General features: G+C 42.9%; 1 protein-coding gene across 1 annotated transcript in view; it reads right to left on the bottom strand.

The window, feature by feature from the left end:
- FAM107B (family with sequence similarity 107 member B) overlaps positions 1-25,959 on the bottom strand; it is a 248,624-nt gene that overhangs the window by 131,205 nt on the left and 91,460 nt on the right. The window contains exon 2 of the mRNA XM_064368410.1: positions 17,359-17,416. Within this exon, the coding sequence (XP_064224480.1) occupies positions 17,359-17,416 (58 nt within the window). The remainder of the gene's footprint in view (positions 1-17,358; positions 17,417-25,959) is intronic.

Below are 25,959 nucleotides of genomic sequence, written 5' to 3'. Positions count from 1 at the left end.
TTAGTAGAGACGGGGTTTTACTATGTTGGCCAGGCTGGTCTCAAACTCCTGACCTGAGGTGATCCTCCCACCTTGGCCTCCCAAAGTGCTGGGATCACAGACATGAGCCACTACACCTGGCCTCTCAATACTTATTTAAGAGTAACAAATGCTTATTGCATACATATTGTGCTAGGAGCCAGGACTGCAAAGGGGGGCAACTGCTGTGAGCATTCTGGTCTAGTTTCGCCGTTGCATAAAGCTATGCATCAGTTGTTGTGTTCTGTACTTACAGTTATGGTAAACAATTTTACATCCTACTTCCTTCTACACAGCATTAAGTCAGCCTTTTTTCCTATTTTATCACTAAATTTCAAGAAGTCATATATGCTCATAGTAAAAGTGAAAATAGTATTTTTTAAAACTCAGCCATATTCCCTTGTTCTTACCCTTACAGTGCACTCTACTCCGATTTTAGGATAAGTTTGGCGTTAAGTGTTAATGATAGTGAAGGAAACTTCTAGTGTCTGAGCTTGAGTTTCCCCAGTAGGATGAAACTCCAGTCACCAAAGTGATTTTGTTCCTAAGAGGCAATGCTTTATTGGCCTGTTTCTACCACTGATGCTTCCTGAGACAACCTCCAAATTAAGCAAGCTGTACTAGAATCCTTATCTCAGGGACTACTTCCGGGGGAACTAAATTAAGACACCACTTGACAACTTCAGCTTGTATATCATTGGCCAGCCGTATCTCTAAGGAGGCTGGGAAACGTAGTTTTAGAGCTTGGGCTATTACTGCACTTGACAATATTAGGATTCTCTGGATAAGAAAAGAATATGAATATTGGATAAACACCTGGCCATCTCTGCCATGGGAGATAAAATATATCCACATATGGTCGTAAATTATGAGCCATAAGAAGGGTACTGGAGAGGTTATTCTTTTGTAGGTACTTAATGACTTCTTTGAGACAGTAGAATTTGACTTGCACCCTCAAGTCCAGGTTGGACTTTAATAGGTGAACAGATACTCTGACAGTGAGTGGTGTGTGGGGTTTATAAGAACAGGTAAAGCAGGGACACAGAAAGACAAGTTAGGAGACGATGAACATGGTTTGGGTGTAACAGAATAACCCAAACTAGAGTGTGATACAAGACTGGACAATTCGGAGTAGGTATGAGTAATATGGCAAAGGAGCTCAATACGATTCATGTAGTGGTTAAGTGGAAAGAAAGAATCCAACATGACCTTGAAGCTTGAAGCCAGGATGGATGGTAGCACCATAAACAGAAGCTGTACAATCAGAGAGAACAGCCAAGTTCAAGGGATGTTTGTTGTCTTTGATTCTACCAGATTTAAACACAATGTTTTGATGGGGTTGAGACAGATTTAAAACATAGATATTCAACTTCAAATGTTAAAAAAAAAAAAAAAAAGCAGGGATTCTCATTTCTCTACTTCATCTCAACCAAAACATGACTTTCTATGAGCAGGGAAAATTCCAAGAGTTCACCCTCCTGCAGAGCTCCTTCCTGACAGAAACCAGGAGGGTTAGGCTTTCTAAAGAGCACCAGATCTCAGCTCCCTACTGATAAAACTCACTAAGTCAGGACAAAATCAACCCTCTAACTAAAGAGAGAAATTCTCACCTCTGTCCAGAGACATACTGGTTTTCACAGAGCTGCTGAAATGACAAGAAGTGTAGGGCTTTGGACTCAACCAGGTCTGGACTGAGTTCTGGCTCCAGCTCTTTCTTGCCATGTGACCTTGGTTTAATTAACTTTTAAAGCTTGAGTTTTCTTATCAGCAAAGGGGAGATAACATAGAACTACTTCTAGGGCTAAGAGGATTAAGTAAACAATCCATGTTAAAGCACTTAGCATGGTGCTTATGCAATGCAAGAACACTACTTAGAAAATGTCAGCTATTGTTGTTGCTAGCATGGATACCAGACGTTTTGTGTTCAGTTGTGAAAACAGACCAATTAAGATAATATGTCCCTGAATGTGCTAAAATCAAATGTGACAGCTGGACTAGATTAAGTCAGGATACCGCCAAAGGATTAGAATTGGTAGGAAGCTGAGAAAGTTATAGTCACCTGAAGGAATTAATGCAATTATCCATTTTCTTTAAGCCTTTTCAGGTTGGGAGACACTACATTCTGTAAGCCCACTTGGAGCAGGGCAGTCATGAAATCAGAAAAAATTGTGACATATCGACTTCTAGAAACATGGCCATCAGGGTTGAAGGCTATAACTGGCATTGGGTGAACCCAAAACCAAGTAGGCAAAACTCACAATCCCTGAGCAGAGGGAAGCCTCCATAAATGCTTCATGAACACATGGACCAATTAAACTTGTGACCAAATGAACCAATGCCACGGTATTTACAATTAAGGCCAAATACTAGAATCAGGCCTTTGCAAAATGTGCCCTGACTTTTTGAGTCTTAGAACTGTTTTGTTTCCATAGCTCGGAAAAAGCCAAGGGCAGTTTGTTCCCGTTATCAGTTTCTCCTTGGATGAGAAAGCTGGAAATTTCCATGATTACTAGGCATACTGGAGTCAGTTCGATCAGAGTCTATCTAAAAGATGCCAGGCCCATAGCCAGGCAGGCAAATGCTCTCAAAGGCAATTTCACATCACCAGCCTTGCTGAGCAGGAGCAGAAGCTGTTCTTCCCTCCAGCCTCTCAGGAGCACACAGCGGTCTCTCACTTCTCCCCTTTGAAGGAAGAGCCCTGGGAGAAAAGCCCATGGTTCTGGAACTTTTCCTGAGACCTCCAGGAAACCTGTGTCATGTCATCATGGTACAAGCTAGAACGGTCATTTCTAGCTGTGTAGCCACAGCCATCCATGTGGTTCCACTTCCTGGTGGCAGTCTTCATACTTGCAAAATATTTTGTAAGTATTCATTACTGAAATCACACAAAAAAGCCCCTAAACAGCATCGTATTAGCCTCTTACACACAGTAAAATGTAACTGCAGGAAACTTCAGGGAATTGAGTCAAGATCGCTGGGCAAGGTAACGCCCACAAGCTTGATGCCAGTGTTTCTTCTGTTTCCATAGCAGTGACCCCACACAATCCTACCTGCTCCTCAGACCACAGCCAAAGAAGAGATTTCTGATAAAGAAGCAAAAACACACACCGTCCACACAACCATAAGTATGCAAGGAAGAGTTTCTTCTTGCCTGAAAACTGTAAAGTTTATTATTTATTTGTGTTTCTTCATCTCCTATTTCTTCTAACGTCATAAGCCTGGCATTTAAACCCCAAATGCCTGCAGGGGCCAGGCAGGATGGGGAGGGACCAGCTAAAAAGGCAGCTCCAGCTGATTTTTTTTCATTGCTTAGGAATGCAGGCCTGGTTTGGCTGGTTCTTACAATTTCTCAAGAGGAATTGGAACCTAGATTTTTACATGAAATTTTCCAGTTTTTAAACATTGGAAACCAATTTTCAAAAAATTTGCAGGCCACAAAAACACATCTACATCTGAGTTTGCTCTGTTTGCAACATCAGTCTGAAATCACCTTTCTGGTCTCCAGAATTCTTTCTATTTTCTGAATATCTGTGTTGAATGTAGGCTGCATATTGACCCTAATTAGGAATTATAGCTACAATGCACTAATTCATTAATGGGAAAGCCATAATTCATTGGAGAAAGGTCTTTATTAACACACTGCTGCTGTATTTTATTGTCTCTTGCTCTCATCATCTCTCTGTAATGAAGGATAAGAAACCAGAGGTGATCTTAGCTGGTTTCATTTAAGACTCAGCTGTTGTTTTTTTTAAAGCTCAAAACAAAACATGTGATTATATACTCTAGTTTACACAAAACCAAACAGCAATTAACCCAAATATTTTGGCCCGCATTGGGGAATTCAAAAATAAATATTATGATTTAAATCCATTCTTAAGTTCAAACAAGCATGTTCAAGGTGAGTTCAAACACGGCAGTAACTACGTAGATAATGCTTTGTGATAGTCAACTTCAAGATGGAGAAATCCTGTTCCCTTTTCCTAATCATTAAATGTCCCTCAATGGATACATAGGATAGAACACTGTTCAGAAAAGGTCAGAAAACTGTGTTCAGAAAAGGATTTTAAGAAGCTCAAGAATGCTACCATTTTGACCAGTCAGTGGGGTCGTGTCTCAGTCCATTTTGCATTGCTATAAAGAAATACCTGGCCAGGTGCGGTGGCTCACGCCTGTAATCCCAACATTTGAGGAGGCCAAGGTGGGCGGATCATGAGGTCAGTTCGAGACCAGCCTGACCAACATGGTGAAACCCCATCTCTACTAAAAATGCCAGAAATTAGCCTGGCATGGTGGCACGTGCCTATAATCCCAGCTACTCAGGTGGCTGAAGCAGGAGAATTGCTTGAACCCCAAAGGCAGAGGTTGCAGTGAGCCGAGATCTCACCACTGCACTCCAGCCTGGGTGACAGAGAGAGACTCCGTCTCAAAAATAAAAAATAAAAAAATAAAAAATAGAAATAAAAACAGAAATACCTGAGGCTGGGTAATTCATAAAGGTAAGAGGTTTATTTGACTCATGGTTCTGCAGGCTGTAAAGCATGGCACCAGCATCTGAGGGAAAGGGGGAGCTGGCATGTGCAGAGATTACACGGCGAGAGGGGGTGCAAGAGAGAGAAAGAGGTGCCAGATTCTTTAACAATCAGAGCTCATGGGAACTAAGTGTGAGGGCTCCCTCAATCCATCAAGATTGGCACTAAGCCATTCATGAAGGAGGATCTGCACTTATCACCAAAACGCCTCCCTTTAGGCCCCACCTCCAACACTGGGATCAAATTTCAACATAAGTTTTGGGGGGGACAAATATCCAAACCATAGCAGATAGTAAGTAGCCAAAAAGATACTTTGCATTTAGTGTTTTAATGATTTTTGCAGGGTTTTATTTGTGATCAAGTCGGGCTCACAAATGTTTGTTTGTTTTGAGACGGAGTTCTCACTCTCCCACTCTGTCGCCCAGGCTGGAGTGCAGTGACACAATCTCAGCTCACTGCAACCTCTGCCTCCTGGGTTCAAGCAGTTCTCCCACCTCAGCCTCCCGAGTAGCTGGGACTACAGGGGCCCCACCACCACATCCAGCTAATTTTTGTATTTTTAGTAGAGATGAGGCTTTGCCATGTTGGCCAGGATGGTCTCGATCTCTTGACCTCATTATCCGCCCGCCTCAGCCTCCCTCACAAATGTTTTAAAATATGTCACAGTTGTGTTCAATACAGTGACTGTGCCAAGGGACCCTCTGTTAGTTCAGGTTCCCTCAGAAGCAGACCCTGAGACAGGGATTCAGGGCGAAGCAGTTCACACGGGAGGTGAAGGAAGGAGAGGTGGGGAGCTGGGATAGGATTTAGACAGCTGGCTACTCCTGTGGGGACTGGGGCTTAACCCTGCTGGGGAGTCCTGGGAGCCAGCTCCACAGCTACCTACCCTAGGGCAAGTGAGCTGCGGTATTTATTCACAAAGTTCCCTCAGGGACTCGGTGAAAACTACTCCTCAGGGGACTGACGCAGGTTCTAGGGTAAGAGGAGGCTTTAGGGAGAAGCATGCAGATGCCAGAAGTGGGGTCACAGGCACTGACGTGAAGGGCCAGGGGAGAAGGGCTGGGTGCTGAGTGTCGGCCAGGCACCCGACCTCATCAGCCCCTCCTCCTCCTCCTTGATTTAAACAATTGACATTTTCTTATGTTCCATAAAGTGCTGTGCAGGGATGGCTTTAGGACAAGTGCCTTAATGTCTTTTCAACCTGTTCTTGCCCCTGTGCTCCTCCTAGATACAAATTCTGGAGCAGCAACTGATTTACCAGGAAACAATGAGGTGTAGAGCAAGGTATGGTGGCTCCCACACAACCCAGAACCAGAGCGGGGGGCCTGGGGAGAATAAACAGGCTGACTTCACGGGGAACTTCCAGGGCCAAAATTTCTCTCCATTGAAAGGTTTTCAGGAAAACATGGGTAAACAGCAAAAACAGCGCAAACAACAACCATCTTTGAGATTTGTACACTTGGATATTCTCTCTTCGGAGCCTTTGTGACCATTGGTGGAAATTTCTAGATGACAGTTTCCACCTTCCACATCATCAGAATGGGAGGAGAGGTGCTCTCCAAGGAGACAGGTGATTGGGCATTGAGGTCCCTGGCACCCCATACAAGTTCATCTTTTTATTCCTATGTCGGGGAAGGAAGTGAGAAGTAAGAAGCGGGTAGAGAGATTGCTTCAGGATGGAACCATTTAAAGACCATCACTTTACTTCCGATTTTGGACTTTAATGTCACCTTCAGACTTCCTCCTCCTCTAAGGAATTTTTACAAAGGGCCAACATTAAATTTTAAACAAATAAGAAAATATTAAAAGAAACTGAAATGGTATAGAAACACATCTTGTGCCACACACAAAAAATTGGGCAATTCTGCCCCAATTTGTGCACATTGAAAATTTGATTCCTGGTAACCGGTAACTGGTTCACCTTACAACCTGGGTATGCTTCTGGAAAGTTCCATGCCTCCATTCCCAGTGTGTTAAGAGGACATAGGACTGGTTGGAGAAGAACGAGTCATACTAAATGGACTACTGGGGTGCCCCAGGGCATGTGGACACAGTGTCAAGGCTAAACACCGTGCTGCACAGGTGCAGCTCAGCTCCGCTTTAAGGCACATGTACCCAGTCCATCAACACCGCATCAGGCTTACCTGGAATACAGAGGACTAAATCAAATCCTCATTTTACGTATTTTTGTATTTTCCTGTCTATGAACAATAAATGGTCTGTTACATTTTCAAAATAGAAAAATCTGGAAGCAATTTGCTCTCTGCCCATGGAGAGAGAGGAAAGCACAGATTGCTCTCCAGTGACCCTAAGAAGTCTCAATGCCAGGGTTTCCAAACCCTGGGTAGTGATACCACTTAACAGAGTCGGCCTAGGAAGGTGCTGAGTACTTGGAAACCCTATCTCATTAGCCTGACACTTTCTCAAGGCAAAATGGCGAGGACTGGACACAGATTGGAATATCTGGAATAGGCAGGCCAGGAAGTCTCCCTTCACTTCGGACCCAGAGCATACCATTGCAGGCCTTCCCCTCCCAAAGACAGACACCTCCAGCCTCAAACCCCCACCCCACTTCTGGTCACCAGAGAAACATCTCCTTGGATTCTAGGGTGATTTCAACGGACTTAACAGGTGGGAAAAAAAGTTAGAACCTAAACAGAAAGCCAACCAACTTTCTCCTACTTACACTTAATAACGCAAGATCTACAAATGAGTTCTAGAAACATTTTCTCTTTGTGAATATGTATTAGAGCTCATGGCCTCTTGTTCACTGGTGTTTTCAGTTCTTAGAACAGGGAACATATCACTTTCATGTCTATGTTCCTCTAACAAATCTCCAACAACAAGCATGTTGCCAACTTCGCTTTTCTATTTTTTTTTTTTTGAGTCAGGGTCTCACTTTGTCACCCAGGCTGGAGCGCAGTGGCATGATCCCAGCTCACTGCAGCCTCAGCAGCCCAGACTCAAGAGATCCTCTCACCTCAGCCTCCCAAGTAGCAGGTGCACAGCTGGCTAATGGTTTCTATTTTTTGTAGGTTAGGGTTTTGTCATGTCGCTCAAGCTGCTCTCCAGCTCCTGAGCTCAAGCAGTCTGCCCCTTTCGGCGTCCCCAAGTGCTGGGATTACAGGTGTGAGCCACTGCACCTGGCTGACATTCATTTCTCGGGAAGAATTTATATGACAGTGAAAATTCAATTACTATTATTTGAAATAGAGAGAAAATGGTGAGATTCTTTAGACTGAAATACAAGCTATGATAGTTGAGTCCTATAAAAGAGTTTAGAGACCAGATCTTCACTGAGAGTCATCATTTACAACCCCAAGGAGCATTTTCCCTAAGAAAAGCCTTCCTGTGACCCCACAGACTGTCTGTCCTAGGGTTAAGGGAGCAGAAAGAAAGTAAACTCAGGACAAACGAAGTACATTTAGCGTCCTGAAGACAAGACTCAGGTCTGACTCATCTTCGACTCGCTGGATTAGCATGGTTTGCTTTCTGTTAAGCATCCACATTAACAACAGTTTTTATACCAAACGTTGTGTTGTAAACCAGACTCAAGCATCCACTCACACATCCATACTTCAGTCAAACAACCATTAATTTTCAGCTTTCACGTCATCCAAGCATTGCGCAAGGAGCTGCGGGTAGAAAACAGAGAGAAAAAGGCGCACTATTCAGTTTCTGATTCATCTACTTCACTTGATCTCAGCCAAAAGGCCAAGAAGCGATTGATTCATCTACTTCCTTCAGCAAGTTTTAAAAAAGCAAGTATTCATTCCTCATTTAACAAATATTCACTGAGTGCCTGTTGTATGTCAGGCTCCGTCCTCGGCTTTCATTATGTTTGCAGCAGGACACAAAAGGGTCAAACAGCCCTGCCTTTGTGATGCTCACCTTCTAGAAGGTGAAGACAGACAAAAAGCAAGTGAATTATATAAGGTGTGGATAGTGACAAGTGGCTTCAAAAACAAAAGCAACTAAGGAGGTAAGAGTTGAAGGAAAGAGTGCAGTTTTGCAGAAAGTGGTCAAGGAACCTCTCACTGGAACCAAAGACCCGACAGGAGGAGCTGCACGGGCCAGAAAGTCCCATGAAGAGTTTGGGGACGGGCCAGGCACCACCACACCCATAATCTCAGCACTATGGGAGGCCGAGGCAGGTAGATCACCTGAGGTCAGGAGTTCAAGACCAGCCTGGACAACATGGTGAAACTCCGTCTCTAGTAAAAATACAAAAATTAGCTGGGGGTGGTGGCGGGCACCTAGGTACTCGGGAGGCTGAGGCAGGAGAATCACTTGAACGTGGGGAGCAGAGGTTGCAGTGAGCCAAGATTGCACTATTGCACTCCAGCCTGGGCAACAAGAGTGAAACTCCATCTCAAAAAAAAAAAAAGAAAAAAAAGTTCATATCTTCACTAAAAGTCATCTACTACTCCCAGTAGCATTTTCCCTAATAAAAGGCCTCCTATGAACCCTCAAACTGTGTGCCCTGGCTGGGCATGGCGGCTCAAACCTGTAATCCCAGCCCTTTGGGAGGCCAAGGTGGGTGGATCCCCTGAGGTCAGGAGTTCTAGACCAGCCTGGTCAACATGGTGAAACCCTGTCTGTACTAAAAATGCAAAAATTAGCCAGGCATGGTGGCATGCACCTGTAGTCCCAGCTACTCCAGAGGCTGAGGCAGGAGAATCACTTGAATCCAGGGGTGGGGGCAGAGGTTGCAGTGAGCTGAGATTGCCCCACTTCACTGCAGCCTAGGTGAAAGAGCGAAGAAACTACATCTCAAAAAAAAAACACCAAAAACAAAAAACTGTCTGCCCGATATGGTTAAGGGAATGGAAAGAAAGCAAACTCAGGATAAGTTCCCCTTCTTTTTTTTTCACCTTCCTACCTGAACAGTTTCCTGTTCATCTGTGGCCAGAGACTCAGACAAGTCTGTATGGAAGATAAGCAACCCTTGTGCAAAATCAGAGGGGTGTGTGACTGAGATACAGTGGGTTCTGGTGGAAACTGCGCTGCTGACTGTCCTCCCACGACGTGAAAGTAAAAGCAGACGCTTTATTTGTCTGAATTATCAGAAAATGGGTCTGGTTTTTGTCACCTCCTAAGACGCCCAGCCAGGAGATCTGAACTCCAGGGTCATGGACCTTCCCTCAGAGGGGCTGGACTTGTGAGCCCAGCAACAAGGCTCTGCCCAGTGGAACCCCAGTCTCACTTCCCCATAGAGGTTACAAAAATACACGTATGTTTTCCTCACTGCATCATTTTTAGGTAAAGAATTTTAACCGTTTGGGGTTCGTTACTTCAAACTTAAGAAATCTACAAACCACAGGAAATGAAACTTGACTAAACGCAGATGAAACAGACAGCCAACTCCCAAAATGTGCTGGGCTCCACTCAGTTCTAGATGACCTTTAGCAAAAAGAGGGTGTTCTGATGAAACCCTCTGACTGTAACCAACTGCCTCCCACTTACAGAATACTCCCCTCGTGTGACCAAGTGGTGTCATCTTTGAGGCCCTGGCAGCACAGGTTGAGTGAAACCTAAAAGAGAACAGGGATTCCACAAGGTCTTCTGGAATGGTACACGTGTTAGAAAGTTGTTTCAGCATTTGAAAAGACTTGGCCTGTTTCTAAAGCAATGCATGGTTTAAGAAGAATGGCAAAATTAAGCCAACTTTTTTCAAACACATTTCACCTTTTTTTTTAATAACCACTAGAAAGAATGTAACTTATTTTCAAAAAGAATTCTCTCAAGAAAATGTAGTTAGCCCATTCATCTATCTCCCTGCTCACGTGGGAATGAATGAAAGAAGACAACATGTGCCACCTCTGAAAGACTGTTATTCTCCCTCTCTGTATAAAAGTGGTACTATGTAATTTCTACTCATTTGGTTACAAATGAAATTAGCAAGTGAAGGATCTGCCGTTTCAGTATGTCACCTATAAACCTGAGTCCTTTGTGCTAAAATTGTTCAAATGTTCAATTGAATCTTATTCAATACCGGTGCCTTTGTATATTGCATACTGTATATACGCATGGTCCTTGGCTTGTTCTGAGAGGCATTTGGTAGAATAAGAAGAGATTAAATGAAGCCTCTTTCTAGCACATTCTTTCTAAAATAAAAAGGCAGAGCACCCATAGAAGGTTCTAGAAAAGGAACACATACCATGTAAAGGCAAAAAGGAAAGAGGTGCTACACTACTCAGGTCATATGGTTTGGATTTGTGTCCCTGCCCAAATCTCATGTCAAATCGTAATCCCGAACATTGGAGGAGGGGCCTGGTGGGAGGTGACTGGATTGTGTGAGTATATTTTCCCCTGTTCTTGTGATAGTGAGTGAGTTTAGAACTGGTTGTTTAAAGGCATGTAGCACCTCCCACTTCTCCCTCTTCCTCCTTCTCCAGCCACATAGTACATGCCTACTTCCCCTTCACCTTCCGCCATCATTGTAAGTTTCCCAAGGCCTCCCCAGCCATGCTTCCTGTACAGCCTGCAGAACTGTGTGCCAATTAAACCTCTTTTCTTTATAAATTATCCAGTCTCAGTTAGTTCTTTACAGAAATGCAAGAACAGACTAATTCACCAGGGTAGTGCGATGGTTGATTCTCTGTGTCAAATTGGCTGGGCTATGCGGTGCCCAGATGAAACATTATTTCTGGATGTGCCCATGACAGTGTGTCCAGATGAGATGAACATCTAAATCAGTAAACGCAATGAAGCTGATCACCCTCCTCAATGTAGGTGGGTTTACCCAATCTGTGGAGGATCTGGATAGAACAAAAGGGGAAACGGGGAGGAATTCACTCCTTCTGCTTTCTATTTGACTGCTTGAGCTGGGACATCAGTCTTTTCTGCCTGTTCTGGGACTGACACCATTGGCTCTCCTGGTTCTCAGACCTTTGGACTTGGACTAGAATTTTATCACGGGTGCTCTTGGATCTCCACTCTGTAGAGGGGAGATCGTGGAACTTCTCAGCCTCCATGATCATGCGAACCAATTCCTCATAATAAATCTCCTTCTATACCTATGTTTCAGTGGTTCTGTTTTTCTGGAGAACTCTGACTAGTTCAGGAAGAGAGTGATTTGGGGTTAGCAGCTGTTGAGAAGTGAGGCATAAGCCCAGGCGAGAACAGGTAAACCAGCCACTGTCGCTGTCCTCAGCAACTTTGAATCACTGGCTCATCCTCAGAGAGTCACGTAGTGAGGTTTCAAATTCTGCCTTCTTGCTGACATGCAGTTAGTTCTCTCTGTGGCATTATGGCCTTTTCCTTGTCACTATGAGTACAGGATTTTTGTTTTAGTCTCTATTATCAGAACAGCATCCTGGCCACATCAAAGGAACTCTTAAGTGTGGAAAACTTTCCTCTGCAGAGTCTCCACCCTGTAATATATCACCATTTCCCCATTACCTCATTCTTCCTTCTCCCTGTGAGTTACAAACATAGCCCAAGTTCAGTTGTTTATCTTATTCTTTGTTTTCACATTGAATAGGATATAGAAGGGATTGCAAAGCACCTTAAAAACGGCGCCTTTCAATAAAGGACCTCATCTCACCTTTAAACAGACATAATCCCTGCTTTGGGGTAGCACAGTCTAACGGAGTCTTCATTGACTGCTCCCATCATTCAGGGTCTTCTATGCTCAGGTGGAGAAAGTGATTAACCATGCGGTGTCACTGCTGCTGGAAGCAATTCTCCCTACATCTGTCTTTTTTTTTTTTTTGAGACAGGGTCTCACTCTGTCACCCAAGCTGGAGTGCAGAGGTACAATCATGGCTCATTGCAGCCTCGAATACCTGGGTTTTAGTGGTCCTCCCATATCAGCCTCCCCAATAGTTGGGACCACAGGCATGCATCACCATGCCCAGCTAATTTTTTAATTTTTTGTAGAGACTGGGTCTCACCATGATGCCCAGGTTGGTCACTGTCCTTCTTTACCTGTTTGCTAATGTTTAAAATCCTTTCATAAGCACCACATCTTTTCATTCCATAAGTAGATATCTGAGGCTTAACATACCAATAGGCTGAGAGAGGTGACACAGTGCACCATGCCCTTCTGATGACAGAGAAACTGGGAAGTGAAAGTGTAGAGGAGGGAACCCCACTGTGATGGTTAATGTTGAGTGTCAACTTAATTGGATTGAATTGTCAACTTGATTGGATTGAAGAATGCAAAGTATTGTTTCTGGGTATGTTAGTGAGAGGGGTACCAAAGGAGATTTACATTTCAATCAGTGGATTGGGAGAGGTAGATCCACCCTCAGTCTGGGTGAGCATCATCTAGGCAGCTGCCAGCGTGGCTAGAATAAAAGCAGGAAAAAGACGGTGGAAAGAGTGGACTTGCTGAGTCTTCCGTTTTCATCTTTCTCCTGTGCTGGATGCTTCCTGCCCTTGAACATTGGACTCTAAGTTCTTCAGCTGCTGGACTCTTGGACTTACACCAGTGGTTTGCCAGGGGCTCTCAGGCCTTTGGCCACAGACTGGAGGCTGCACTGTCGGCTTCCTTACTTTTAGATTTGGGGTTTGGACTGTCTTCCTTGCTCCTCAGCTTGCAGAAGGTCTATTGTGTGACTTCACCTTGTGATCGTGTGAGTCAATACTCCTTAATCAATTCCCCTTCAAATATACATCTATCCTATTAGTTCTGTCCCTCTAGAGAACCCTGACTAATATACTCACTGAGGAGGCTTGGGACACAGAAAGGGCAGGTGTGAGAAAAAGGCAAACTTCATCTCTCTGCAGAACCTGCCTGCACTTCTCTTGCTGAAATGGGGCACCCATTGACAGCAAACCACAATGTATCACATTAAAAGAAACTTCTTATAAATGGGCTAATGTATCCATGAAGCTAGTATATCCACAGAGTGATGAAGAAATGCTACCTGATTCCAGGAAAGGCACTAAGGTTCTATCTTTAATCACCTACTAAGAAAGGTCACAAATGTATACAGACACAATTATCTGAGGGCAGAAGACAGGTAATAATGGCGGTAAAGACAGCGCACACTCCTAACTGGTCTGTCATTGTCACATGCGTGGCTCCTATAAGTATGAATATAAATTATAGACCTCAGGATAAAGTGTCAGATGCCCAATTAGATCATCAGCCCAAATGTGGGCTGAAAATTCCAAGTAGGTATCACTTGGAATTCAATTTACAGTATTTGGGTTTTGCTTTCTAAACACTCTGGCTGATGTGTCTTCCTTCACAAGTGAATTTCATCTCTGTCCTTCAAGGCCCAGCTTTTATGGTGCATTCTCTTGAAAAACTTCCTGGATTCCTTCAGCTGGGATTCTTTCACCTCTTTAGTGCTCCCCAGCCCCCTACTCAAGTCTCTGTTTTAGCACATGCTGTATTCTATCTTTTATCCTAGAGCTCTGTATGTTCATGTTTTAAAGGCTCTATTTGACTAAAGCTCTATGAAGGCAAGACTTCCACAGTACTCTACTTTCTCTAAAACTTACATTTTACCAATTTAAAGGCTACCATTTCTCTATAACTCACATTTTATCTGTCTAATGGCTGTATTTCTCACTTTCCATATGTTCTAAGAGGCATGGAGTCATGTATGTTGTATTTACCACTCTAAATACAGTCATGTGCCATGTAACAACGTTTTGGTTAACAGCAAACCACATATACAACAGTGGAAGCATAAGATTATACTACTGTACTTTTAACTACATCTTTTATGGTGAGACATATTTATATACACAAATACTTGCCACTATTATAACTGCCTACAATTTTCAGTGTAATAACATGCTGTACAGGTTTATAGCCTAGAAGCAATAGGCTACACCAGCTAGCCTCAGGGTGTAGTAGGCTATACCATCTAGATTTGTGTAAGTTCCCTCCATGATATTTACACAGTGACAAAATTGCCTAGTGACTCATTTCTCAGAATGTATCCTCCTCCTCATTCTCAGATTCATGACTATATAGCATAATTCCTATTATAATATCTGGCATATAGTAGACATTCAGTAAAAGTTTTTTGAATGAATATAGTGTATGTTCATACTTTTCAAATAATTCGGCGTACACAACTTATACCTAACAGGATTTTGAAGAATGGTTAATCAATATGGGCAATCTGGATAGAATGAACTAGAACTAGAGACACAAGTACACCCAAAGCAAGATGCAATGCAGAGACACACATTTAGGAATAGATCCTGAATTAAGAAGAAGAGGCACTCTACAGCAAGCCCCAAAGTCACTGGACCCAAGCATTTTAAAGAAATAATGAGAAACTGTATTTTCTGCTTGAAATTTCCACTTACACAACAGCATTATTAGGTGTTTTTGAAGAAAGTAAAGTAATAAGCCTTTTATTCTTGTGTCAAAAATCTAAAACCTTACCGATCACAGAGAAATTGGGATTCTATATGTCTACCTACACTTCGTTCATTCTTTTCTGCAGAATTATTTTCAGGGAGATGTCCAACTCCAAATGCATTTGCTAAGATAAATCTTTACCACTTTGCTAGATTACTAGTAACACACACCGAGGGCCTGAGGAGCTGAATTCTGCTGGCAGAACCCTAGCAGAATTTTTCAGAATGAGATGTCTAATTTCTCACCCTGAGGTATCAGAAAAGAACTCAGTAAAGTCATCTCATTTCCTAGAAAGTCTTCGGTGATTAGTGATGCCCTCCCAACACGTGTGAACAAATGTTCTCAAAATACAGTGGGCACTATGCCAAGAGAGCAAATAAAAGCATTTATAACAGCAGCTGGAATTTCATATCCTCTAAGTTGGATGAATTTGCATTGATGCAGCAATGATCATCCTCCCAGCCTTCTTCTCTAGCTGTGAAATGGAAGATCAAGGGTAAATGTGCAAAAGTGGTACTCAGAGCCATTTTCAAAGGTATAATATGTAAGTTCCACCTCTGCCCCTACTATGCCCCTATTATGAAAGTGAAAGTAGGCTTTCAAACTCCAATCTTCATTACAAGTATCATCAACCCCAAGATACCTTCTTTGATCCTGCCTCCCAATGCAAATTGAATTGTTCCTTCCTCAGTGCTCCCAGCAGCACTTTGATTATATAGATATTTTCACATTATGTATCATATTGCAAACATAATTTGTTGTCTTGAGGGCAAGAGCCATGTCATATTCTTTTTTATATCCCAGAAATCTAAAATAGGCAGTGTTGGCCTACATCAAACCTACCCCACTGTACCCCCACTACAGACAGGAAGAGAGTGCCTTGCCCATAATGGACACAAGGGAGGCACTTAACAAGAATTTATTGAATTACTACTATGTACCAGGCACTGTCCAAGGTGCTAGGGATACCATTAAAGAAGACTGGTAATGTCCCTGCTCTCTAAGAGACAATATTTTAATAAACCACAGATTAACAGAAATGTAATTTTTGGATTATGTATTAGGCCATTCTCATGCTGCTATAAAGAACTGCCAGAGACTGAGTAATGTATAAAGGAAAGAGGTTTAATTGACTCACAGTTCTGCAAGACTTAGGGAGGCCTCAGGAAACTTAAAATCATGGTGGAAGCAGAGGCAAACATGTCCTTCCTCACATGACAGCAGCAAAGAGAAGTGCAGACTGAAGGAGGAACAGCCCTTTATAAAACCATCAGATTTTGGAGAACTTACTGTCATGAGAATAGCATGAGGGTAACTGCCCCCATAATTAAATTGCCTCCCGCTGGGTCCTTCCCACAACACATGGGGATTATGGGAACTACAGTCCAAGGTGAGATTTGGATGGGGACACAGAGCAAAAACCGTATCAGACTGGAATGAGCATCATGAAAAAAATAAAAATGTGTAATGGGATGAAGAGTGGTTTGGAAGAATGCCAAGACGGTTGGGAAAGTTTTCTCTGGGACAGGACATTTGAACGGAGCCATCTATACAAGGATCTGCAAGGGGAGACTGTCCTAGGAGAAGGCACTGAACTAAAGCAATGTTGGTAATTGATGGGGATACAGGCAACTTCGGATGGGACAGGTGTAGAGGGAAAGGGTGGAGCTGATTAACTGCTCACTCCATCTCCTCCATCTGTACCAGAGCAGGGTGCTACTTCTCCTCTCACTCTGCATGTTCTTTTCATTACCACTTCCAATTTCTTAATTCTTCTCCCTAATTACTATTAAATTACAAGAACATCAGCCTTTGCCAGCAGCAAACACATCTGGAGCCATCTTCTAACACTGAATCATATAAAACGCCAAGTAAATAGAGGCTGAGAGTATTAAGATTTAGCTTTCATTATTATTAGGTCCATTCAACTAATGTTTATTTTATGACAATTACATCTCATTATCATTACAGATCTTAGTCATAAACTAAGTTATAAATTCACTCCTCATTTATTTCTTTCCACATTAGCTCCTAGGCCATCCTATTGTGACATAAATCACTTTAGCAAAGCTGCATACTTGACCATACACGAACATTAAAAAAAAAAACTTATCTAAATAATGTTTTCCAAGATAATCATACATATTTCAGGAAATAATGATACTTCTTAGTTTAGCATTACTGAATTGAAATTTTTTCATCATTATCATCATCTACTTCTTTGCAAGTATTTGTTCATCAAGAACTGTAATCAACAAAAGAAAGAAGAAAAGAAGAGAACAAGCTATTTTCTGCATCACGACCAGATTGCCCAGATGTGGCGCCTGGAATACATCACACATGACACTTCTAGTCATGTTTCCAATCATTTGGAACATACAGGTTTTCCTTTGCAATCTGCAAAGGTTCTGGATGCTCCAAGCGCTGCTGTCAGCAACAGCAGCCGGAAAAGGAACCACACAGAATGTACTCTACCTGATGTCATCTTCTGCTCCAACGCGAGGCATTTCGGTTCTTCTCGAAATTCTTCTTCCTACGTGCCAGCCCCCACAAACCAGAAAAGCAGGGAGAAAGTAAAAATAATGCATTAATGTAAGGCAATACTTTTTGCAAGCCTACTAATTAATATCAGATCAAGACTTGAAAAAATTAAATCACACCTTAAAGAACTGAGGCTTTGGACAAGCTACTACAAATGAACAATAAATTCTAAGTAGAGTAACTACAGGGGTGTTGGGCTACCCAACTCCAGGGTGCCATTCACATGGTAGTATCTGTGCATGTTGTCCCTGGAGTGGTACAGCCGAGGGGCCCCGTGTGACTGATACATTTAAAGGCAACCATGACTTAGAAATGATGGTGATTGGTTTTTCCTAAGACTAAATGTCACCAGCATGTTTGAACAAAGAGAATTATGTTTTGTTTTTCATCATTTAGGGAACTCATTTCATGTACTGTTGAAAGCTCCATCATTATTCAGTTATATCTTTATCTCTAAGAAGGTAGGTGTACACATTCGCCTGAGTGTGCACTGATATGGTATTCTTTAATGCCAATGGCTGCCACTGCGGTAACACTGATCAAAGTAGACGCCATTAGAAATGAGGGAGATAAATTAAGAGGAATATCTAAATTATCCTTTTCTAATTTTGTCTGCAAGATGACTTTATACCAATTCATTTAATTATTTTTCCTTTCATTAAACAAATATTTGTTGAGTGTCTGCTATGGGCTATTTCTGTGAGATCTTAATCTTTAGGTAGGACACCTTCTAACATCTCTTGAATTATACGGCAGGAAGTTACCTACTCAGCTTCCTTCTTAGCCTGGCAGGAAGGCTACTGTGCTGACTGTTCTTTCTAAGAATTTAGTCCAGTAGAAGATAGTCTAGACCATAGTAAAGTATATGGGTGTAGGTTTCCATAAATAAAAACTGGGGCTATTCTACAACCAGAATGAAAAAATGGAATTCCAAAACTGATATTATTCATTATAGGAAGACTCTCTCAAATTTGCCCTAAGTTTGCCAGTTCTAGGTAATATCTCATATGGTTCAGAACCCACCAGATTCTAGAGCTGAGTTAATAACATAATGTTCAGGCTGGGCGCAGTGGCTCACGCCTGTAATCCTAGCACTTAGGGAGGCTGAGGCGGGTGGATTCCTTGAGCTCAGGAGTTCAAGACCAGTCTGGGCCACATGGAAAAACCCCATCTCTACCGAAAATACACAAAAATTAGCCGGGTGTGGTTTTGCCTGCCTAGTAATCCCAGCTACTCAGGAGGCTGTGGCAGGAGAATCACTTGAGCCTGAGAGGCAGAGGTTACAGTGAGCTGAGATTGCACCACTGTACTCCAGCTTGGGCAACAGAGTGAGACTCTGTCTCAAAAAAAAAAAAAAAAAAGGAAGAAATGTCTTTTTCAAAGGAAATTAGTATATCAAAGGGATATCTGCACTCCCATTCTTCTTCCTAAGTGACAGCCCCACAAACCAGAAAAGCAGGGAGAAAGTAAAAATAATACATTGGTGCATTACTTTTATTGCAGCACTATTCACAATAGCAAAGATATGGAATCAACCTGAGCTTCCATCACCAGATAAATGGATTTAAAAAAATGTGGTAAATATACACAACAGAATACTATTCAGCCATAAAAAAGAATGAAATTCTGTCATTTGCGGCAACATGAATGGAACTGGAGGTCATTAAATGAATAAGCCAGGCATGGAAAGATAAATATCTGCTTGCCCTTCTCATATGTTCTTATTCTTGTTGCATGTTCTTACTCACACGTGGGAACTAAAAAAGTTGATCTCATGGAAATTGAGAGTAGAATGATAGTTACCAGAGGCTGGGAAGGGTGTGGTGTGGGGAATGAAGAGAGGTTTGTTAAGGGCTACAAACGTACAGCTAGATTGAAGCAATATATTCGAATGTTCACAGCAGAGCAGGGTGACTACGGTTAACAACAATGGATTGCATATTTCAAAGGAGCTAGAAGAGAGGACTTGAAATGTCCCAATACATAGAAATCATAAACACATAATGAATATCCTAAATGCCTTGACTTGATCATCACACATTCTATGCATATAACAAAATATCACAAGTACCCCATAAATATGTAAAATATTATGTATCAATAAAAATGTTTTTAAAAAGAAATGTCCTTTTCAATTCATAAAAAGTGGTTTCATTAAATTGCTGTAAGTATCGACTTATAAGTGAATTGATTTCACCTGTGTTGGGAACAAATGTTTTTCCAGAGATTAAAAATCATCTCCAAATATTCATCATCAGAGAACATTTCCAAAAATGTGTCCTACTTTTAAAACTCATGGAATAGTACTGGCATAAGCAATTTGGGTAAACAAGGCCTCAGTTCAATTTTCTCCAATGTATGTGTTATAAGAAATTTTAATGAAAATTGCCTCCAGAATTACATATTTGAAGGGGGTATGAATTAATAGTATACCAAAGAATGTGTAAACAACAGAAAAGCTCCATCACACAGCAAATAAATGCAGCAAGTCATTTCTTGTTTCACAGGGCCCAACAGAACAGTATATAATGAAAACATGAGTTATTTTATGACACAATCACAGGGAAAGTCTCTTGAGATGCCAAAATAATCCAAATAAAGTTGTTTCCAAGATGAAAAGACTCTCCCCTTTGAGCCAATAAGACTGTTTACTTTTTTATTGCTCTGAATTCCAGAACTGTGAAATAACAAAGCCCTTTAGCTCTTCTTCAAACATATTTATGACTCTATCTTAAAGAGCCCCTCCCCAGGGTTTCCCTTTGACTAGGGAGAGTTGCAAAGTCCCGCCACAATCTGCAGAGGAAAGGATGAAATGCTCTTGGCTGGAGAGCTCTCAGCACAGAATAAATAAGCATCTGTCCTCAGTAGTGTAAACTATGTTCTATTTAGAGAAAAGAAGCGGAGCTCCTTCAGTTCTTGTGTCTCTTCTCTTCAGCGCAAGTCTGCAATTTGCTGAATTCGTTCATAGTGGCCTTTTCCCGGTAAAGCTAGAATAAAATGACAACAGTCCAACTGTAGTAGACAACTGTTGATTTTGCTGCCTGCTGTTCACTCACTATCTAGAAAGTGTGTCCTGACTTCCTCTTTAGAGCCATCTTATCCCATTCTTAAGGAATTGTGGTTTTCTGTGCTCCATGAAACTGATGCCTTCCCCACCACCCCACTGCAGGGGTGGAACATCGGTGGCATTTCCCTCTGATTGGTAGAGTGGTCATGTTGTTGCAAGACTCTTCCTTAGTTCAGCTGAAGACAGGGTTCTTTGTCCCATGGCCATGAAAATTAAGGCTCAAAGACCATTTGAAAAGGCTTGACAGGCCGGGCGCGGTGGCTCAAGCCTGTAATCTCAGCACTTTGGGAGGCCGAGGAGGGTGAATCATGAGGTCAAGAGATCGAGACCATCCTGGTCAACATGGTGAAACCCCGTCTCTACTAAAAATACAAAAAATTAGCTGGGCATGGTGGCGCGTGCCTGTAATCCCAGCTACTCAGGAGGCTGAGGCAGGAGAATTGCCTGAACCCAGGAGGCGGAGGTTGCGGTGAGCCGAGATCGCGCCATTGCACTCCAGCCTGGGTAACGAGAGCAAAACTCCGTCTCAAAAAAAAAAAAGAAAGAAAAGGCTTGACAACAATTTGAATGGTGAGTAAGATTTACCTGGTGAAAAGGAAGAAAAGGGGGAAACAGGGATGCTTGGTAGGCCAGAGTCCCCACTAGAGCCCTTCCCACTTGGCCGTTGGGGTCCCAGGTTACACACAAGAAGAAGAGGGGCCAGGCTCCTCCCTGATGGAAAACACATGAACTTCCCAAGGCTCCACCCTAGGTGGGCAGGCTGGTTGGAGGTTTTCCGGGGACCCCTTCCCACCTCGCTGTCACAATGGGACCCACTTAGGGTTAATGAGACATAATGAGGTTTTCTCTGGACTTCTGGGAGAATGGCTCCTGTTCTTACACACTGGCCCTGAAACCAGAGACAGGGGTTGCAGCTGCTACTGTAGCCACCACCTTGTTAGCACCTACAGCTGAAACTGAAGCCCACACAAGGAAGGCGGAGCCAAGAGATGGTCCCAAGCTTTCTTCTGTTAATATCAACTAAGCCCCCAATTCAGCCATGCCTGAAGCAAGCTTAACCCTGGACTCTTCCACATAAGGCAGTTAATACACTCACTTTTATAAAAAAAAAAAAAAATCTATTTCTTTTTTAAACTAATTCCTATCAGGTTTTCTGTCACTTCTGCCATCGTGAGTTTTTTCTTTCTTTTTCGAGACCGAGTCTTGCTCTGTTGCTCAGGCTGGTGTGCAATGGCATGATCTCAGCTCACTATAACCTCCGCCTCCCAGGTTCAAGTGATTCTCCTGCCTCAGCCTCCCAAGTAGCTGGAATTACAGGCACCTGCCACCACGCCCAACTAATCTTTGGGTTTTTAGTAGAGACGGGGTTTCACCATAGTGGTCAGGCTGGTCTCAAACTGCTGACCTCAGGTGATCCACCCTTGTCAGCCTCCCGAAGTGCTTAGACTACAGGTGTGAGACACCGTGCCCCACCCCATCATAAGTTTTACAATGCTAATTAAATTGAATGTGGCCATGATGATGTACCAAGAAGGTACTATTAAAATTTGTCAAACAAATGGACTTTTCATTTAGTCATATGTTGCCACTTAACATGAATATGTCCTGAGAAATGCATCACTGGGTGATTTCATCATTGTGAGAACATCACAGATTGTCCTTACACAAACCTAGGTGGTCTAGGCCTACTACACATCGGGGTTAAATGGATTAGTCTATTTTTCCTAGGCTGCAAACCTGTCCAACACATTAATGTACCAAATACTGCAAGCAATTGTAACACACTGGTCAGTATTTGTGTTTCTAAACATAGAAAAGGTACAGTAAAAAGACAGTTTATGGGGGCAGGCATGGTGGCTCACGCCTGTCCTGTAATCCTAGCACTTTGGGAGGCTGAGGCAGGCAGATCATGAGGTCAAGAGATAAAGACTATCCTGGCTACACGATAGTCTGTCAAAAAATACAAAAATTAGCTGGGCATGGCGGCACGTGCCTGTAGTCCCCTCTACTTGGGAGGCTGAGGCAGGAGAATTGCTTGAATCTGGAGGCCAGGGTTGCAGTGAGCCAAGATCGTGCCACTGCACTCCAGCCTGGTGACAGAGTGAGACTCTGTCTCAAAAAAAAAAAAAGACAGTTTATAACCTGATGGGACCACCATTCTCTAGGGAGTCTGCTGCTAACTGAAACAGTTATATGGCTCGTGACTGTATGTCCCTTGAGGACTAATCCCAACGTGCCTCATTGAAACCAAACACTAGGTTTATACTTAGTGAGTTCAAGGTAAGATTTTGGTACAAATTAGTGTCTTCTCCTAAGATTCACCTGACTGAACATTAGTAGAAATAAAGAAAGAAGAAAGGGAAAAAAACAGGAAAACATGAACCAAATACCTTCACCAACACACATCAAGTCACTTCCCTTTGGCCTCACAGTTTGACAGCACTGGGAGTTAACATTTCACTCTAGGGCAGCGAGTGTAGAAGCAAAAAGGCAGTTTGTTTGAAACAGAAATAGAATTCCTGACCAAGAATTGAAGAAGCCTGGTTCCATTCTTTTAAATTGACACATAATAATTATACATATTTATGGGTACATGTGATATTTCAATACATGTATACATGTGGAATGACCAAAGCAGGGTGATTGGCCTCTGCGTCACCTCAAACATTTATCATTTCTTTGTGTTGAGAACATTCAATATCTGTTCTTCCAGCTATTTGAAAATATACAATAAATTATTGTTAACTACAGTCATGGCCGGGCATGGTGGCTCACGCCTGTAATCCCAGCACTTTGGGAGGCCGGGGCAGGCAGATTACCTGAGGTCGGAGTTCGAGACCAGCCTGACCAACACGGAGAAACCCCATCTCTACTAACAATACAAACACTAGCCAGGTGTGGTGGCACACGCCAGTAATTCCAGCTACTTGGGAGCCTGAGGCAGGAGAATCGCTTGAACCCGGGAGGCAGAGGTTGTGGTGAGCCAAGATCCCACCATTGCACTCCAGCCTGGGCAACAAGAGTAAAACTCTGTCTCAAAACAAACAAAACAGCAACAACAAAAACTATAGGCACTCTGCAGCGCCGTAGAACACTAGAACCTACTCCTTCTATCTGGCTGTAATTTTGTACTTACTAATCATCCTCTCCCTATTCCTCCTTCCCCCTACCCTTCCCACCCTCTGGTAACCACTGTCCTCCTCTCTACTTCCACGATGCCAACTTTTTCAGCTCTCCCATATGAGTCAGAACACGTGGTATTTGTCTTTCTGTGTCTGGCTTATTTCACATAAGATAATGTCCTCTGGGCTCATCTATATTGCTGCAAATAACAGGATTTTATTCTTTTTTAAAATGTCTGAATAGTATTCTATTGTATAAGTACCTCATTTTCTTTATGCAGTCATCTGCTGATGGACACTCAGGCTGATCCCGTATCTTTGCTATTGTGAACAGTGCTGCAATCAACATGGGGGGTGGAGATCCCTGCCATGCTGCTCTCCTTCCCTTCCGATGCACACCCAGCAGTGGGATTGCTGGATCATATGGTCATTCTATTTTAGCTTTTGGAGAAAACTTCATACTGTCTTTCATAATGGCTGGACTGTAGGAGCTCCCCTTTCTCCGCATCCTTTCCGGAGTTTATTTTTTGCCTCTTTGATAAGCGCCATTTGAACTCGGCTGAGATGATATCGCACTTTGGTTTTGATTTGCATTTCCCTGATGATTAGTGATGGTGAGCATTTTTTTATATACTTGACCATTTGTATGTCTTCTTTTGAGAAATGTCTATTCCAATCTTTTGCCCATTTTTTAATCAGATTATTTTTTGTTTTTGTTTTGTTTGTTGTTGAGTGATTTGCATTCTAAGAGTCTCTAGGAAAAGAGGGTGTCCACATGCAGAAGGATGAAAGTAGACTCCTCTCTCTCACCAGACACAAAAGTCAACTCAAAATGCATCAAAGATTTGAACGTAAGACCCGAAGCTATGAAACTAGTAGAAGAAAACATAGGGAAAGCACTTCAGCAGATTGGTCTAGGCAAACATTTTATGGATAATATCTCAAATACAGTCAACAAAAGCAAAAATAGGTAAATGAGATTATATCAGTCTCCAAGGCTCGTGCACAGCAAAGGAAGCAATCAGCAGAGTGAAGTGACAACCTGCCGTTTGGGAGAAAATATCTGCAAACTATTCATCGGACAGGGGAGTCACATCCAGAATATACAGCAGCTGTGTTTTTTAAACCCCTTCTCAGCACTGCTCCCTGGGGGATGGAGTCCTTCAAATTGCTTATGCACCCTTTATAATATAAAACCACCACTTTTTTCTCTGGAGTCTGGAGACATGTGTTTGCCAGTCCTTTCCTCTCCCTGAACTAGGAGATTTAGGACGCAGATCCTTAGGTGGGTGTTCCAAGGGCTGGAGTGCTTAGTGGGAGCACAAACTCCTCTCAGGCTGGTGGCGAGTTAATAACTGACTGTCTCATTAACTCCCCAAGCAAGTTAGTTAAAAGCCAGGCCACCAGATAGCAGCTACAGGTATGTTTTGTCAACTCCTTCCAAGGCGAAACAGAGTTGTTTGTTTTGTTTTGTTGAGACAAGGTCTTGCTCTCGCTCTGTTGACCAGGCTGGAGTGCACTGGTGCAATCTTTGCCCACTGCAGCTTTGACCTCCTGGGCTCAAGTGATCCTCCCACCTCAGCGTCCCAAGAAGCTGGGGCTGTAGGCATGTACCACCACACCTCGCTAACTTTCGTAATTTTTCTTTGGAGAGACAGGGTTTTGCCATGTTGTCCAGGCTGGTCTCAAACTCCTGGGCTCAAGTGATCTGCCCACCTCAGCTTCCCAAATGCTGGGATTACAGGCATGAGCCATCGTGCCTGAACATGTGTGTTTTTAAGCCTGTTCTCTGCACTGATCCCAGTGGTATAAAGTCTCTGAAAGTACTTGCATGCCCATATTAAATTCCTAGTTATTTTTCCTACACACATGTATCTAATCCCCTCTGTTCCTGCGGTCGGTGCCTTAAGTGATACACTGTGGGAAACATGGGATTAGGGCCCTTTGTGTGGGGCTCAGACTGTCCTCCCCCCAGGAATAAGAGGGGTGTTGGGAACTCCTTTCCCAGTGTTATGGCACAGTGGTCAGGGTACGTACTGTGCCCAAGTGTGCCTCAGCTTCTCCTGTCCATCTGATACCAACCTTTCTTCAGTTGTGTGGTGGGTAGGAGTCTCTCAACTGGTCTCTGACTTTCAGAGGAAATAGATCTGTGAGTCAATCCCTATTTGGTGCATCTGTACACGGAGGGAGGTCAGTAGCTTTCTCTCCGTTATATTCCCAATGTCACCCAAGGCCTGGTTCTGTTTGCCTGCACCTGTCGCAACAAGTCTGACTGATTAATGGCCTCAACTTCTTTCATTTGGAAAATGGGTCCCAAATGAAACCCAACCCTTTTGAAGAAAACTG

This window comes from Aotus nancymaae, unplaced genomic scaffold (genome assembly GCF_030222135.1).
Source record: "Aotus nancymaae isolate 86718 unplaced genomic scaffold, 86718_ANA_hifiasm-v0.15.2.pri h1tg000077l, whole genome shotgun sequence".
Classification (NCBI taxonomy): Eukaryota; Metazoa; Chordata; class Mammalia; order Primates; family Aotidae; genus Aotus; species Aotus nancymaae.
Note: the sequence above shows the minus strand (reverse complement) of the source record. Positions and strands in the feature narration are given on the sequence as shown.